This window comes from Ixodes scapularis, unplaced genomic scaffold (assembly GCF_016920785.2).
Source record: "Ixodes scapularis isolate PalLabHiFi unplaced genomic scaffold, ASM1692078v2 PGA_scaffold4__175_contigs__length_147842914, whole genome shotgun sequence".
Taxonomy (NCBI): domain Eukaryota; kingdom Metazoa; phylum Arthropoda; class Arachnida; order Ixodida; family Ixodidae; genus Ixodes; species Ixodes scapularis.
In genome coordinates this window covers 900,916-917,484 of record NW_024609879.1, presented here as the reverse complement: position 1 = coordinate 917,484, position 16,569 = coordinate 900,916, and the positions used below count along the sequence as shown (strand labels likewise).

At 48.7% G+C, this 16,569-nt stretch overlaps 1 protein-coding gene across 5 annotated transcripts in view; it reads right to left on the bottom strand.

Moving 5' to 3' along the window:
- LOC8033199 (transcription factor SUM-1) overlaps positions 1–16,569 on the bottom strand; it is a 305,941-nt gene that overhangs the window by 237,530 nt on the left and 51,842 nt on the right. For 4 of the 5 annotated variants that reach the window (XM_029991553.3, XM_040217851.1, XM_040217856.2 and 1 more), the window contains one exon: positions 11,440–11,568. The exons of the other annotated variant lie outside the window; for it this stretch is intronic. In XM_029991553.3, the coding sequence (XP_029847413.1) occupies positions 11,440–11,568 (129 nt within the window). The remainder of the gene's footprint in view (positions 1–11,439; positions 11,569–16,569) is intronic. 5 annotated transcript variants of the gene reach the window in all.

The window sequence follows — 16,569 nt, the reverse complement described above, 5'->3', positions numbered from 1 at the left end:
TTTCATAGAACAAGACGTAAGTGAGATGGGTCTGCATAACGATGGCGCGTCACGTGGTTTAGCTGGCACAAGGATTGGGACAACCCGAGTTGATTTCCAATCCTCTAGTATATCAGTTGTTTCCCAGTTTAAAAAAACGTGAGAAGCTCTTGTAGGCGCCCATTTGGTATGTTTTGCAGCCTCTGGTTTGTTATTCACTCCACTTCTGGAGCGGTTTTTCTTTTATTCTATTTTAATGCCGATGTAGCAGTCAATACGTCCAGCGTGCCACCAAGAAAGACAACGAATCGACTCCTTGGCGCGAGCTCAACGGTACGTGGATTAAACAGAACGTTTTTACCTAAGCTCGGAGTCGGTCGCACCATTTCTTCCGTCCTCAACATAGAACGCGCTGCAAATCGGTGACCCGGACGTGATGATCGACTTCGAGCCCCTGCCTTCTAGGGGAACGTTCTCCGCGGCCCGGGGCATGGCAACGGCATGGCATTTTGGATGTTTATGCGGGAGGCACATCTTCCACAGCCCCCGCATCCGGTGCCTCCGCCACCACCTCTGCCCCGTCGTGTCGGCCGCCGGCATCTCTCAGCAACGGGCTGCGACCACCTCGCTTACCCCGGCGGCACGGCAAGTCTACCTTCGTTGGCATTTCCACCACTGCCGCAGTCTCTGGTGCCGCCCCGGCAGTCGTGTCTATCTGCGTGGTGTGGTGCTGACCTCGCACGGTCCCGTGCTGCCACAACATGTGGGACGTGCCGCACCGCGTCACGCTGGGGCATGGCAAGTCACGGCGCACCAGTCTGTTCGTAAGGCACGTCGCTAGCCGTCCAAGGGCTCTTCATCACTACTAGGTCAGGCATCTGCTCTCCACTTGGTGCGTCATCTCCGGGAATTACACTGCACCGGTCCCGCAGCTGGCCGCCATGTCCCCTGGAGCCCGAGTGGGGATAGAGCCCGTAAACTACGGAGCCACAACACTACCGGATCGGTATTTTCGCTGTCTCCACTTCGCCTGACGGTAACCTTAACCAGAACCTGCCCGGTCCCCGCACGCTGTCTTCAACGTCCAGCGCTTTCTCCCGCATCCTTCCGCTCGCAGCACACCAACAGCAACAACGCCATTTCTGGAAGCTTCATTTCCTCCTGCTCGCAAAATCGCTCCGTCCCCTGCAACCTGCTGCAGTCCTATAGGCGACGTCTCTAAGGAGCAGCTATCTGTAGTAGTCAATACGTCCAGCGTCGCCGCCAAGAAAGGCAACGAATCGACTCCTTGGCGCGAGCTCAACGGCACGTGGATTAAACAGAACGTTTTCACCTAAGCAAGCTCGGAGTCGGTCGCACCATCTCTTAAGTCCAGAACATCCAACGCGCTACAGCCGATATTAGTTCTTCGACGGTGAAGGCAGCATTAAATGGGCACAAGGTAGCCACAACGTCATACATCTCGACTGTCTTGTTTTCAACCAAACAAGAGTTTTATGCAGCCTATTGTAGACTTGTGCCCAAACGAAACGCCATCGATGCGTGTGATAGATGGAGATCTCGTATTCTTATGAAAACATCAAGGATTCACCAAATTTGGGTTCCAGGTCTGTTCGCATCTGCTGATGCACAGTTATCGTTCCAGTGCTTACGTTTTGTTTTCTAAGAATATCGTGTTGTTGCTGCATTGATTGTGTTTGGATAGGTTTTTTCAACGTTGGAATACTTCCTTTGTAGTTTTCGTTTGGCCTGTCTTCGTGCTGCACAAGGGTTGAGCAACGTAAGATCAGGCTCTTGGTAGCGCTCTTGGAGCTTTATCTCGATAGTGGCATCATTTGCGCAGGTCAAGACTGCTCGTAATATGGGCTCTGATGATGTTTCTATGCATGGTCTAATTGAATCCCAGTGAGTAACATATCGGATGCGCTGTTTAGTTCCACGAATCCATACAGATCTATAATTATCGCATAATGGTCGCTTCATGGTATTGAAGTCTATTGTCCAATGTACGCGTAGGTCTGTGGAATGAGCAGTGGTGGCGATGGCACTATATAGATCAGAAGGATTAAAAAATTGACTGTTGTGATTTACTACAGCAAGGTCGTATCCTTAAACATTTTTCCAACGCCCGGCTGCGAGTGTCATCTCTGCTTCCTCCTCAAAAGCAGTGGTGTGCATTCAAATCTCCGCAGAGTAAGATTGGGTCTTCACAGCGTTGGCAGATTTATTTTACAACCTCATAAACCTTGATTCTATTCTTTCTAGCACGAACATATGTGAATGACACGCACAAACTCCACCCGGTCAACACGACGCGTGCTGTTATCGATTCTATATCTTAGGTGCACAAATCGCTCGTGTCAATCTGGTGTTGTCAAAGGGCTTTTCGAGAATAGAGGGCTGCACTTTTGGTAAGAAGAGCGCTCGTAGTAAAAAATGGAGTTGAAAAAATTCCAGAAATGCAAGGTATTTGCCAAAAGAAAAAAAAAAAACCACAGCTGCTGGAACAAAAAACGATAAAAAGCAGACCACTTCCGAGAAAGACAATGAAGCATCAGCGCGTTACTCAAAAGAAACGAATGCCGACAATACCACCAAGTCAAACTTTGATACTGCAGGATGGAGATTATACCGCAAGATTGTCTCTAGAAAAATGCCTCCTCAAAAATCGACAATTAGGGATTTAAGAGGTCTACTATTTTCTGATTTACAAACTTCATTGCCAACTTATGGTCTGGTAAATTCACGACCATATTACAAAGAGTCATGTTCTTCCAACCAGCCAATACAGAACTGAGGTGGGTCCTCCCAATTTGGGGGGGGGGGGGGGGGGGGGGGGGAGGCGGGGGGCTGTTGTCAGTGGGAAGGCCCGCCTCATTAATTGCACTTATCAAAACTGAAAAATGGCCTAAATAAAAAGAAAGCCCCGAATGGCGACGTTGCAGTCCGGCAGATTTCCAGTCCATAAGAATCTATATTTCGTCGGATTTTTTTTTTCTTTTTTTGCTTTTGGCTGCGGCTGATATTTTGAGGTGGCATTGCTCGAAGTTTCGTGTCACTTCTGTAATGTCTGGTTACAAGACCATAATTCCTTGTAATATGGTATTGAAATTACCAGATGAAAGGTGGGCAATGAAGCTCGGCAAAGCAAAAACAAAATATGTACCTTACTAAATCCCAAACTGTGGAGTTTTGAGGCTTTTTTTCACTGACGATGTTACGGTGTGATCTCTTTCTTGCGGTAACAGATTTTGATGGGGTGGTAGTGTCGGCATTAGTTTCTTTTGAGTAATCTGCTACCGCTCCATTGTCTGCTCTTTCTCATATTTTGTTCCAGCAGCTTTGGTTTTCTTTTTTATTGGTATTGCCATTCGAAGCCTTACCTCTGGGGTTCATCTCCGTGGTGACTGTTACATCTTGGCTTGTGGCATTTAAGCATGGCGCTACGCGTTTGACCTCTGTGCAATTAGCACTTTTAAAAAAGTTTGCGCATCTTATAAAACTCTTCTTCTTGGCTAGAACTTCAAGTCAAGTTTTCCAGTTGATACAATCGGCTGAATGGTCTCGGCCGCCGTTGGCGCATTTGACAGGTGATTCGTAATTGCAGTACTTGGTGGCATGTGTTCCACTAGATCTCTTGCAGGTCGTGGTGCCACTGCAGTATTTCGCCACATGGTTCAGAGCTTGGCACTTTTAGCATCTTGGAGGCGCTTCGACATAGCCAGTCTCTTCATGCCAGGTGAAGCCGAAGTTGACCTTGGCAGGGCGTTTTGTATTAGGGCAAAACGTGACCATCACTCTATTTGTTGGTCGAACAGTTTCGCCTGGCTTGCCATTGCACTGGTATAGGCGACGTTCTGCAATGACTCCTACTGGTTCGAGGAAGTCAGTCAACACGGAGTTTTAGCAACAATCGGGCACTCCTTTGATCAGCCCGTTATCTTGCATATATGCTTTTGGGATGGTGGCCAGAATAGGAAACTCTTCCAGAAAACGGGCCTTTAGTTCCCTGCTAACGGTCGCCGGCTCTGCTACGTCGACGAGTAGTCTTCCTCTGGCTGAAAATCGATGGCGTACGAAGAGTACGCCCGCAGTTGCCTTGACTTCCTCATTTAGCTTGAGCAGGCTTACATGCTGTAATCTGCTCCCCTCTTGCGTTGGAGTCGACAGCACAGATATGCGTGTTGTCCTTTCACGGCGATGTTCGAGTTGAATCATGCAATCCTTCGTCGTCTCCTTCTGCCAGGGATTCCTCCATTCAATCACAGTTTCTGAAGTGCAGTTTGGCTAGCGTAGACTCTCGTGATGTGGAGTCGGCGGTTTTGTCAATTCGTAGCTTAACAAGGGCGTGGGGCCGTTGAATGTTATGTTAAGCATGGTCTTTCTCAGCGGTCTCTTCAGTGAGAACTACAGGTTTGACAGCGTCCTTTGGGTCAGCCTCCGTCGAGGACATAGGTGGCTGTGTTGGTACCCTGGTTGCCCCGGTACGTGATGTTTTCCAATAAGGAGTCTTGTTTCAGAATCGTGACCTCAAAGGTCTTCTTTTATGCTTCCAAGCACACTTTCTATGGACTGTGCCATAGAAAGTTTTCTCTGAGGAAAAAAAAAAAAGAGAGAAAGTTGGCCCGCTACTTTGATGACTTCATTGCAATTCTTGAAAATGGCGGATGTTTGGACATACAAGTGGCAGATATTGCAGCCATTGCTGAGTACGGAGGGGGCCTTAGGTTCACATTTAAGGTACACAAAAAAGGGTACTTCAGTTCCTGGACCTTTCGCTCCCCCTGAGTGACACCCATGTTTGTTGGTCGTGCTGCCCACGCTCCAAGAAAGGCCGCTCAAAACTCTTAAAGGAGGGCATAGCTCTAACATATCTGGGCTATCAAATAAAAAAGTCGCGTCTTCATACTATGGCAGCCAACTTCAATATGCAAGTCGAGCGGCTAAGAAAGCCGGCTATTCTTCAGCCCTATTGATTAATGTGGCTAAATCTCTAGCGAAGACAGCGAAATGCTTCCAGACCAACAAGACCAACATTGAGGAATCAAGTCAAGTTAAAGTACAATACTTGAGCAGGGTTTTTTCAGCCCTACAAAACGAATCAAATTTCCCCTAGAGAGAATACGCACACTAAGGGTACCACAAAGCAGAAGTTCACCAAGAAGCATGCAAAGCCATTCCTCCCATGCGCTTCGAGCGTCGTATATAGGATACCACTTCCGTGAGGCAAGAGCTACATACGCCAAACGGGCAGATGCCTCAATGATCTACTCCGTGACCATAATTACTACTTGAAGACTACAGTAGGCGGACGTCTTCCAATTTATTATAGGAAGTGCACATGCAGACCGTTATTCGGCGAGACAAGCATCTTGGGGAGGAACAACGACAAATTGACCGTCGATGTGCTGGAGGCCTTCCAAATCCTCTTTGAAGGCAAGAACCGCATAAGTGTAGAGTCCGTGATGCTTTCAAACAAGGAAAGAGAATTCCTTCAAAAGACAATGAAGGCCCCGCACAAACCTGGAGGAACGAGCGACTACCTTTCAAGGAGCTGGTGTTAGATGCACGTGTCCGGGGTGGATCATTTCTCTTTCTTTTTTTTTTTCTTTTCTTGACAGTTAACCAATGGTTGTGAGTACCGTTTTTTTCTGTCCTGTTCTTGTTCTCCCAACCTTGTGCGCTCAGTACCTCATTATGTTAGACTGTCAACTAAGCCAAATGTCAACTTTAGTCAGAATTGTCATAATTCTTGGTTTGCTTAAAAACCTCCAGCTCTCTCGGGGAAAAATATAAGGGTCGTGTGATTTTCATTACGTCTTCATTATGAACCTCACAAAGAATCAATACTCAGGACCATTCTCAGGACTATGGTTTGTTTAGCTAAATTGGCCCACATATATAGTTTCTTTACATTCATTTTTTTTATATCTATTTGAGCTCCGGAGAGCCGCAGCTCCGCAGAAAGGAAAGTCACCCATACCGTGAAGGCCTGTGGCGCCGCGTCTAATGATGATGAAATAACATTGTACCAATGAATATTTAAAAAAATGTTATGATGGTTTAAAGGGGTCATAAAAAACGCATCGACCTCATCTTAATTTTATTATATTTATAAAGGCCCAAAGATGTTGTTTCCTACGTTTTGCTGTCAAATATTTTGTCTGGACTGAACAAACCGCATTTAAAGGGGTACACCGGCGATTTTTTCAGCTCCCTCAAACTAACTGTATTCTCGAAATCACCGGTCTTTACTCTTTCCGGTATGTTTTAATATCGCGAAAGTCAGAATAGTTATGGTAAACTGAGGAACTGAGAACGATGCGAAAACCAACATTAAAATATAACCGCGTCTTTTAGTGCCGTGACGTCAAGGCAAGGCAGGCTTGCAGGTCGAGCGCGTAGTCTAAAGATGAACTATGCCGAGCATTTGTTTTGTGCTGCAGCGCTGCTGCTACAGTGAGCTTCTAAGGCATTCATTTGACACCGTAAAAATGTTAGTCATACCTTGGGAACAAAGTCCACGGTCCAAAGAGTGAACCTCTGCCTTCCCCTAGCGTCACTCTTTTACTGTTCCCAGTAGAAACTTTCACTTTAAAGACACGGTGAGATCCAAAATTGTAAATATTACAACTTCGATAAAAACATTAATTTTGACCCAATATTTGGGTTCCTATTTCAGCCATGTTTGTTAGTGCGTTTAGCAATTTTTGAAGTAAATCGAGGATTAGGAGGAAACCGCGGGGAACCCCTTTTAAACCTCCTATGTTTTGGAGATTCTGAAGAGACCATACGACACCGTGTAGGAACAAGAGGCAACAAAACGTCATCATGAGTGGTATAAAAAGTGAAACAGATATTCTACTTTATTCAATCTTCATACGACGAATTTAACATGGAAAAAACAAATAAACATCTATTGACGCTCATATTACGTACATGATACTGCATCACGCGATTGCGATTGAGTTTCGGTACAGTTTCAGTTTCTAATACATCCGGGCTTTCCGCTTTTTGATAATTATAGCAACGGTAGTTTATCGACTACTCGGTTCCTTGTCGTTTCTCGGCTCCTTGTCCTCCGCTCGCGGAAGGTATAGGTTGGGGTTCGTGTTTAGCATCGTTCGCGTGTGTTGTGTGCGCGTGTAAGCGGCCGCCATGCCAACCATGTGCGTTTTGATACACTGCTGCAAGACGTACAGTAGCGCAGTCGACATACGGTTTCATAACCTGTGGCTTCGAGCATAGCCTCCTCTATACTCACAAAGCCTGGCAGATCGACGACGGAGCCATAGGGTACCCGGTCGCAGATTTGGAGCTCGAGGATCTGGTAGCACAGAGCATTTCTCCGGAAGCCTGTAGTCAGCGCACAGCTTTTGCAGCGGCAAGGATCCGAAACATGGTTTTCAGACCCGACGAGAAAAGAAGCAGTAGCCCGAGGAACCCGAGAAGCACGAGCGGACATTCCATCGCTCGGGACAAGTGTGTTTCGGCGTCTCGCCGCAGCAGGGCGCCCGTTACATGCCTCTTGTCTGTCGCTCTACCTTTTCACTTTCGGCGGCCGCGTCTCGTGGCGATCTGCCAGGCGTTGTCAGGATAGAGGAGGCTATAGGCTTCGAGCTATTGGCAGCGACGATCCGGACGACATCGGCCCACGCGTGGGTCACGTCTGTTCAGACCACTTTCTCTCAGGCGACTACCAGATGAAAACTAGTGTGCGGCAAAGCCTCGGTCTGAATATTTGGAAGAGGCTATTGTTTGATGAATTTAGTCCAACATCAGGGTGTTTGTGTTGATAGTCGTTAATGACACAGAGCATCTCTTGTAGCTTCCTTTCGTAACACCATGTTTATTTTCTCCCCTTCGTCGTCTTCTATGCCAGCTCAACAACACAGTGTGCGAATTCTCACTAACCACTATACTTCGTTTCAGCTTCGGTCCAGACGCAGCCAAAGCTACAAGCGCGAGCACCGGGCTTTCAGCATCCCGGCCAAGCACGCGCGCTCGTGCAGTGCAAGCACTGTTCTGGGCCACAAGCTCGCTCTTTTAGCATCGGCTGCGTCTGGACCGAAGCTGAAACGAAGTATAGCCATGTCCGTATGTCCGCCCGCCGTTGGATGCACGAGCTCCTGCTCGTGAGCTCACGCGTTCACGTGCTCACGAGCACGTGAGCACGTTCTCCCGTGCTCGTGTAGGGCGAAAAAAAAAAACGGCATATCCACGTGGTGAATGATGTTGATTGGGGCGAAGCTCTGGTGGTGCTTGTCTGCGTAGACGGTGAGCCGCAGCACGCGAGCCTTTCGAGAATGTGTGGTATGGAACGTGGTTATAGGCTCGTAGCTCTCAAGTTTTGAGCAGCGCTCCAGGCGAGCAAGATAGAATATTTGGCTCGCGTTTCGAACGTGCGTCATCACGCTTCCCCACTACAGGTTTTTATACTCCGTTCCATTCGAAGTGCCAGCGTAGCAGAGGCTACAAGACCGAGCTCCGAGCTTGCAGTGTCCCTTCCAAGCACGCGCGCTCGTGCAGTGCGAGCATCGTTCGGGGGAACACGCTTTTGCAAGTAGCTTCAGCTTCGCTATCACGTAATGTGAAACATACGGGATCAAGGAAGCTATGAAAGAACGCAATTAAATAATAAAGCTGAATGGGACGCTGAGGCCACGAGCTGCATAATTATTTTTATTATTTTACTTTTGTTTTAGACATCTTGTTATCGCGCGTCTACAGATGCTGACAGATGCTTGCATTCGAACGCGGCACGTGCGAAATCAAACATTACAGCTCCACCTGGCTAGTGCTGCCAGCATAACATGGTCGCGTCTTGCGGACGCGCTCGTGCCCCCTGCCCGAGAGCAACGGGTCTATACACGCATTTGAGCATTTGACCGCAGCGTGACATGGATGAAAACGAACGAAAGGCTCGGCATGCTGCGGCTCGGCGTCTACGCAGACAAGCACCACCAGAGCTTCGCCCCAATTAACATCATTCACCACGTGGAGATGCGGTTTTTTATCACCGCCAGTGTGGGCATTGCCTATTAGGAATGTGTAACTGACAACACGAGTTCTAAGAATACCGAAGCTCGGCTGAAATATTTTCTTGTGTGTGTGAAGCACTTAATATTGCGGAAGATTAGGGGAGGTGTCTAGAAAAGATTGTAGCAGCAAATATTGTCGGAAGAGATATGATTCAGGGCCAGAGCTGCCGCTTTAACGATCACGGCACTACAGTGTACTAGAATACGGGGTAGTGCTGTGACCAGAGCGGCTTATGTGAGGCGTGGTGTGTACATCGTGATAGATGTCGACACCGGCGCATCGGCAGTAAGGCCAGTTAGAGCACTAAATGAGCTGCGCTTATAGTATTGGCATTCCGTTCCCCGACATTGTTGTAGGCGCCGCCATTTTGGCTCGTATGCAGAGCAGACGGAACTGCCGATCGTCATGATTCAAAAGTTCGACTTTCTCAGCATTAGATTCGGTGTTAGGAAGGTCATCTAATATTGCTTCGCTCTGTCGCGAACAGCGGAAAAACGTTTCCTATGATTTCAGATAAACCTTCAGATAACTGGCAACCTTCATTTTAAGACACAATAAGGCCAAGTGTCGTTACTCTGAAGCGTATCTTATTTAGTGGCACTATAGTACCCGTTTCCGACAGCACAAGCTCTCGAGAAAAATACGAAGAAAGAGTCGATATGAAAAGGCCGCCGTCGCACTATGGATGCCAAACGCTCGGGCCGGGAGGCGCGCTTTCATGCGGAACAAAAAAAGAAAGAAAAGTGTCGGAAACGAAATGGTTAGATGTCATTACCTTGCGAACAACAAGTTCGATGGTGTTTGTAAGGAGCATGGTGGAAGCTTGAAATCATTGCGCTCTTAAAGCAACACTACCAACACCGTCGAAATTAAAGTTTTTCCATTCCTCTTATTTCCGTCAATGAGAAATCCTTTGCTGACGTCATAGTCAGCGTTCGGCCAATCGTGGAAGGCTAACCACAGCGACGCTTTCGATCGCGCTCGTCGCCAATATACGTTTTTCATTTTCTTCCGTTCTCAGTCACTTAGATTCTGTATCTGGTATTCGGTACAAAAAATAATAACATTACAACCGGGAATATGCGAGAAAATATAAGTGATGCAAAACGAGAATGTATGACAATCACGCATTTTTCGTGAACCCTTTCGAGTGATGTGGAGAGATTCAAGATGGTAACGTCCTTGCAGAAAAGTTCTTAGATTGCAGCCAATGCCACAAGCACTAGAGCTCGAGGTCGCTGCTTTGAACCGTTCTTCCGCAGAACGAGCACGCGAGCAAGAAATGCACGTCTCAAAGCCAGGAGCGCGGGATAGCTCGCGCTTGTACCTTTGGCTGCGCTCTCAGCTTATGGATGAACAGGCAAAGCGCCCATGAAGGCACCCTATAGACGCTTTACACACGCGCCAAATCACAGCCGCCATTGCTGACCTTCTCTTGTCATACCGAGATGCCGAGCAACTGAAACGGTAGTTGACGATCCTCCACAAAGGCCGATGTTTTAGAAAAGGACCCGGTTGAATCTAATGTGCCTGCTATGGTAATGATGAAGTGAAATAAACGAAATAAGAGGAAACAAAAACTGAAGGTCAGTTATGGCGGCGTCCATGCACAGCTGCTGCAAAGCGCCGATACTCCGTTGACCCTTAAGCTGAGACTAGAAGCTCCGCCTTCAGGGCGAGTTTTTTGTCCTTGCTAACACAAGTGTCAACGCGCAGGCACGCGCAGCCAAAGCACTACGAAAGCCAGCGAACTCGCCCAGGAGGCGGAGCTTCCAGTCTCAGTTTAAGGGTGAACGGAGCACTAGCGGGGAGAAGTTCGGGTATCGCCGCCTGTTGGAGTTTTTCACAACCTAGAGTGAAGATACTTCAATTTCCTCTGCTAGCGCAAGTACGTGCAATCCAAGCTTCTATGCACTATGAACATTTTAAATAAAATCCCGTGGGTAGCACGTGCAGTACCCAGAGCGGAAAAAACAGAAGCGCCCCTAGCGAGCTTCTCACCGCTAATAGGTCGTGCCATAGCCTCCTCTATACTGACAAGGCCTGGCAGATCGCCACGAGACACGGCCGCCGGAAGTGGAAAGGTAGAGCGGCAGACAAGAGACATGTAACGGGCGCCCCGCTGCGGCGAGACGCCGAAACACACTTGTCCCGAGCGATAGAATGTCCGCTCGTGCTTCTCGCGTTCCTCGGGCTACCGCTCTTCTCGTCGGGTTCGAGAACCATGTTTCGGGTCCTCGCCGCTGTAAAAGCTGTGCGCTGAATACAGGCTCCCCGAGAAATGCTCTGTGCCACCAGATCCTCGCGCTCCAAACCTGCGTACGGGCACTCTATGGCTCCGTCATCGAACTGCCATGCTTTCTGACTATGGAGGAGGCTTTGGTCATGCATGCGGGTTCGCGGATGGCAGCTCCATACCTGCCTGGCCTGTGCAGCCGACGAGGCGAGCGTGGCATCGAGCAGGTGCGCGCGTTCACGTGCCCCGCTGCCCTGCAGCAGGTCTTCCAGCCCCTCGATGTACTCGATGGCACTCCGGAGGATCTCCACCTTGAACGGGGAGTGCAGCGCATTACTTGATTGGCCGTGTCGCGTCCTGTATTTTACATCTATCATGAGTCCATTGTGCACCACGAGAGAAGCTTAAACGGGCCATGAAATGATTTGTCAAACTCTTCCTCCTTAGCTTTCCTCCTCAACTCAAAAGCGAAATCAGAAATCACGCGGTCGGAAAGTGCTTGGGCACCGGTACAATGACTCCAAGCTTCCACCGTCCTCCTTACGCACAACGCGGAACTTGTCATTCGGAAGCGATGTTAAGTGTCGTCACGGCACCCATTGGACACGAACGCGAATTCAAATATTTGTCTACGGATTTATTGTTGATAACGTTATTTTTTGACGAGCATGCGACAAAGTGCTCGTGTCCAACGTGGCTCCCTTACTCGGCTCGAAAAACTTCCGTTTCTGGTAGAGAGGCATACTTTACGTCAGCGCCACGTGAGTTTACATGTTGGTGGCCGAGTTCGGTCAAGTTTAGGAGAGAGCAGACTTTTTTTTTTTTTTGTGTGTGTGTGCAAAACCTGAATTTATTCAAATGAAAATAGATTCCTGCATTCGGTTTTTTGAACATAGAAAATTAATTGGAGTCTTCATTCTGAAAAAGCTGGATGTTCATTCCCCGGTCCTTCAATATGATGCAAGAGAGACGTAACTACACGGACATCTTCTGGAGCTCGTCAAACACAAAGTTGAGGACAAAGTTGACGGAGTGCGCCGACTGGACAATCAGGACGATGATTACATATAACGCAATTAACGCAAAGGAGCAAGCGAGCTGGACAAGAATGACTATAACAATTCCTGGAGAAGGGGTACAAAGGGGAAAAAGAACAAACACAAAACTGCAAAAACAGCTAGGTAACATGCGCGACCGAAACTATCAGCCTGGTCCTGGTGTGGAACCGCGAGACCTCTCCCTTTCCAGTGGAGCGCTCTACCCACTGAGCTAAGCAGGAGTTACGGAGAAGATATATTGGGGGTTCTCACATAGCGCCCAGGCTCTTTGAATCAAGCCGCAAAATTCCTTTCCTTAACCTGTGCGCTACGATTTCGTGCAGTCTTACCACAGGTGGTGCATTTTTTCTATAAAATTTGCAAAGAGGGAACTTACCTGAGGAAAAGGTAAAGAAAGGAAAGGGCTTAACTCCTATGGAAACCAGGGACTCAAACCGAAAAATATAACGTTTCGGTTACGGTTACGGTTACCGCTTCCTGTTGATAACGGTTTCGTTTCGGTTTTTTACGGTTTTAATTTTTACGGTTTCGGTTACCGGTTACACGTTCATAAAAACCGGTTTATTTCGGTTTTTCCAATAATTTGTCTAATTGAAATGCTAGACAGCCATTTTAGAAAAAACTGTTTAAAGTAGTCTCAGATATCCAATAACGTGAAATACAAGGAACCTAGAAACGTCTTAATACTTCTAATTGGTCAGAAGTTGCACACGTTCCTAGCTCCAACTCTTGTTCACTACATCTACTTACATTATTTAGTTTGATGCCCGAGCATACATGTTACTTCTAGTACTCGGGGATCATCGCGTTCTATATAATAAAAATTAAAATGAACACCGCTACTCTGTTGTTTGGCACCATTTATAAACAATTACCCTAAGAAAGTTAATTCCCACTTGATGCTGGAAGAACCATTCGCACTTTCTCGTCGCTACAGTTGATTTCAACCGCATACATGCAGGCGAGTCTTCGCTTCACTGAAGGAAGGAACAGAACTACAGCCATCCACTAGTAAAATACTGCTAAGTGGAATGAAGTAATAAAATTGAGAGCTGGGCTGGGCGGGCCGTGAGGCAAGAAGCCTTCGTGCAGCGAATGGAAAGTCCGCCGTAGTCGGGCGGCCCGTGAAAACTACTTGCCTCACTAAACACTGCCCAGTCGACTTCAGGTGCCTGCTGGGTCGAGTGGACTGGCGGTGTAGGTCCCGTCGCTTTTGACTTGTAGGCAGTGCTACCCAGGTCCGACTGAGAGTCTTCGACGACGCTTTGTTTGTCTGTAGTGTGTTCCTTTGTGTTGGTGTGGTTTTCCTCCTTGCCATCGTACGTGTCGAAGGAGCCGTCATCGGCGTGGGGCTCAATGACTGTAGGTCCTGCTGAGCCACTCCAGGATTCGCTCGGTGGCGGTGGTTGTCGAGTCGGGATCCATTGGGTCGTTTTCTTCGATCCAAGATCAAGCTCGGGCACGGTCGGCCGAGACGCCAGCCTCGCAAAGAGCATGGGCGAGAATGTCCTCGACAGGAAAAACGCACAGGAGCGTCGAGGAGACGACTGTGCCGTCGATGACGGCACTGGTGGGTTTCGAAGACTCAGCGTAGCTGCCGGACTCACGATTAGGGGGCCTCTTCGACTTGGTGTCTGGGCGGTAGCTGGTGTGCGCGGGAGCACGAGGCGTGTGGCGTCCGCGTCGAGGCTGGTTGGGTAGCTGGTCGGGGAGCTCTCTGAAAACCTCAGACTCAAATCCTCGACGTCTGGGATAGGACTGCCGTCCTACAGTTCCCTCTCGCGACGACGTGGAAGAGTTCCAGTCTATCGAAAATGAGGTGCTGGTGTTCGGGGAGCATATCATCCCAGTAGAACCGATGGCGGGGGAGATGCCTGATCTCATGGACATCTCTCGTGGAGAAACTTATGGTGTCCTGGGCGAGGTCGCTCAGAATGTCGTAGGCATGACGGACCCTCGCTCCGGCATGGGTGGTGGGGGCTCTATCAGAGGTAGTTGGATTGCGCTGGTGGCTCTGGTAGAAATGATTCTCGTAGAAGCCATACCTCCGGCGGTGGCAGGGGGAGGCCTCCGGCGATGCTGGAAGCGATCTCTCGGCGCGTCTGTGGATGTTCGAGCTCACCGTGCCGACGTTCGAATAGCTCGCGTTCACAGTTTTGCGAGAGAGACTGTTGAGACTGCTGGCCGTGTGGGGCGAGATTGGCCAGGCCATCGACGATTGGAAGCAGGGCAGCTCCCAAGGTTCAGGCGAAGGAGGCAGAAATTGCATCCCATGTCTGTTGGACGAGGGTGGCGCGTTGGCGCGTTTGACGAGGAGGCATCCTTCTCCTTGGCTTTTTCTTTTGTCATGTTGAGAAGCTGAGAGGCGTGGCAGTGCCGGCGACGGTAAAGCCCCTCTATCCTGGGAAAAGTGACGCCGTTCATTGTTGTTAAATGCTCGAGGCACGTGCGACGCGCTACTTCTGGGAAATTCATGCCGTCTGAAATAGCTAAGTGTTGCGCTGTGCCGCCATGATCTTCCCGAGGGCTGCACGTTGCACGTGCCTTGTGCATCGACGAACATTGCGCTACTTTTGAAACATGAAGGGGCTTTAGGCGGCGGGTGCCACTCGGTTTGAAGAAGGGTCTCGGCGCAGGAAGGAAAAGAAAAAAACTCGGACACCCTTCTGACGTTTCCTCGCTCCTTCCACCACTCTCAGCCCGAGCATATATGTATATATATTGTATATATAATACAAAACGCCAATGTCAAACCCCTGACTTTTTTTTTCTTTCTGTGTTGTTTCAAAATCGTCACTCGCGACACGTTTCACACTAAATGAACAACATAAACATTATTAATGAACAGCAGGGCCCATTAAAGCCCCTTCATGTTTCAAAAGTAGCACAAAGTGCGTCGATGCACGAGGCACGTGCAACGTGCATACCTTGGGAAGGTCATGGCGGCACAGCGCAGCACTGAGCTAGATTTCAGACGCCACGTTCTTTCCAGAAGTGGCGCGCTGAACGTGTCTCGCGCGTTTCCACAACAGTGAAGGCGCCACTTTTCCCAGGATACAGGGGCTTTAGGGCCCGTTTGCTCGAAGCGCTAACCGCGGCTAAAGTTAGCCGCAGTACCTAGGAGAGGGATTCTGAGATCATGTGACAGGGATCGGTAGGGATGCGGGAAAACATGGCGGTGCCCCGCAAAGTGAGCGCCGCTCGCTTCGGAACTAATATGTCGTTGTAGCTGCAATATCGCGCGCGTTAGTTAGTAACTAATGGTGCAGGAGGCTTTCGCTTTGCCTTACCTCACTTAAAGCGCAAAGCATGAGCAATGACCTCGCCGCATTTTTTAGATAGTATTTCGATTCTGGCCATTCTTAAGCCTAAATGAACACGATAATTGTCGGCATGCATGGAAACGTCTTTGGAAAGTAGATTGCCTTGACTCAATCGGCCTTGTATTGATAGCACACAAATTTCCCAAGCACCGAGGTGCATGCTACGAGTGTAGTTGCAGGCATTGCGCGTGCTGGCGCATGCAGTAGTAATATACCCGTTGCTCTGGGCAGAGGGCGCGAGCGCGTCCGGAAGACTTACGCAAGACGCGACCAAGTTTTGCTGGCTGCATCATCCGTGTGGCGCTGTAACGTTCGATTTTGCACGTGCCACGTTCGAATACAAGCCGCTGTCAGCATCTGTAGATGTGCGGTAACAAAACGTCTAAGAAAAGTTAAAAAAAAAAAAGAACAGAATTATGCTGCTTGCGGCCGCAGCGTTCTATTAAACATTCCTTCCATATTTGCTTTCTTTCACAGCTTCCGCGAGCACGTATATTTCACTTTACGTGATAGTGAAGCCGAAGCTACTCGGAAAAGCGCGTCATCCTGAACGATGCTCGCACTGCACGAGCGCGCGTGCTTGGCAGGGACGCGGAAAGCTCGCAGCTCGCTCTTGTAGCCTCTGCTACGCTGGAACTTAGAATGGAACTGAGTAGAAACAACTCTAGTGGGGAGCGTATTGATGCATGTTTGAAACGCGAGCCAAATATTCTATTTTGCTCGCCTGCAGCGCTGCTCAAAACTTGTGAGCTACGGGCCTATCGTTCTAAAGGAAAAAGTCTAAAACAAATTTTGCCTTGCACGCGCGTTCGTCCAAGTCTTATAATGATTATTTACTTCGAATCTTTTATAAGAGGAAGGACAGCGAGCGCGGACCATAGAATTACACTTCCAGCGTTCTTCTCGATGCTTGGGTAATTTAGAAAAAGGT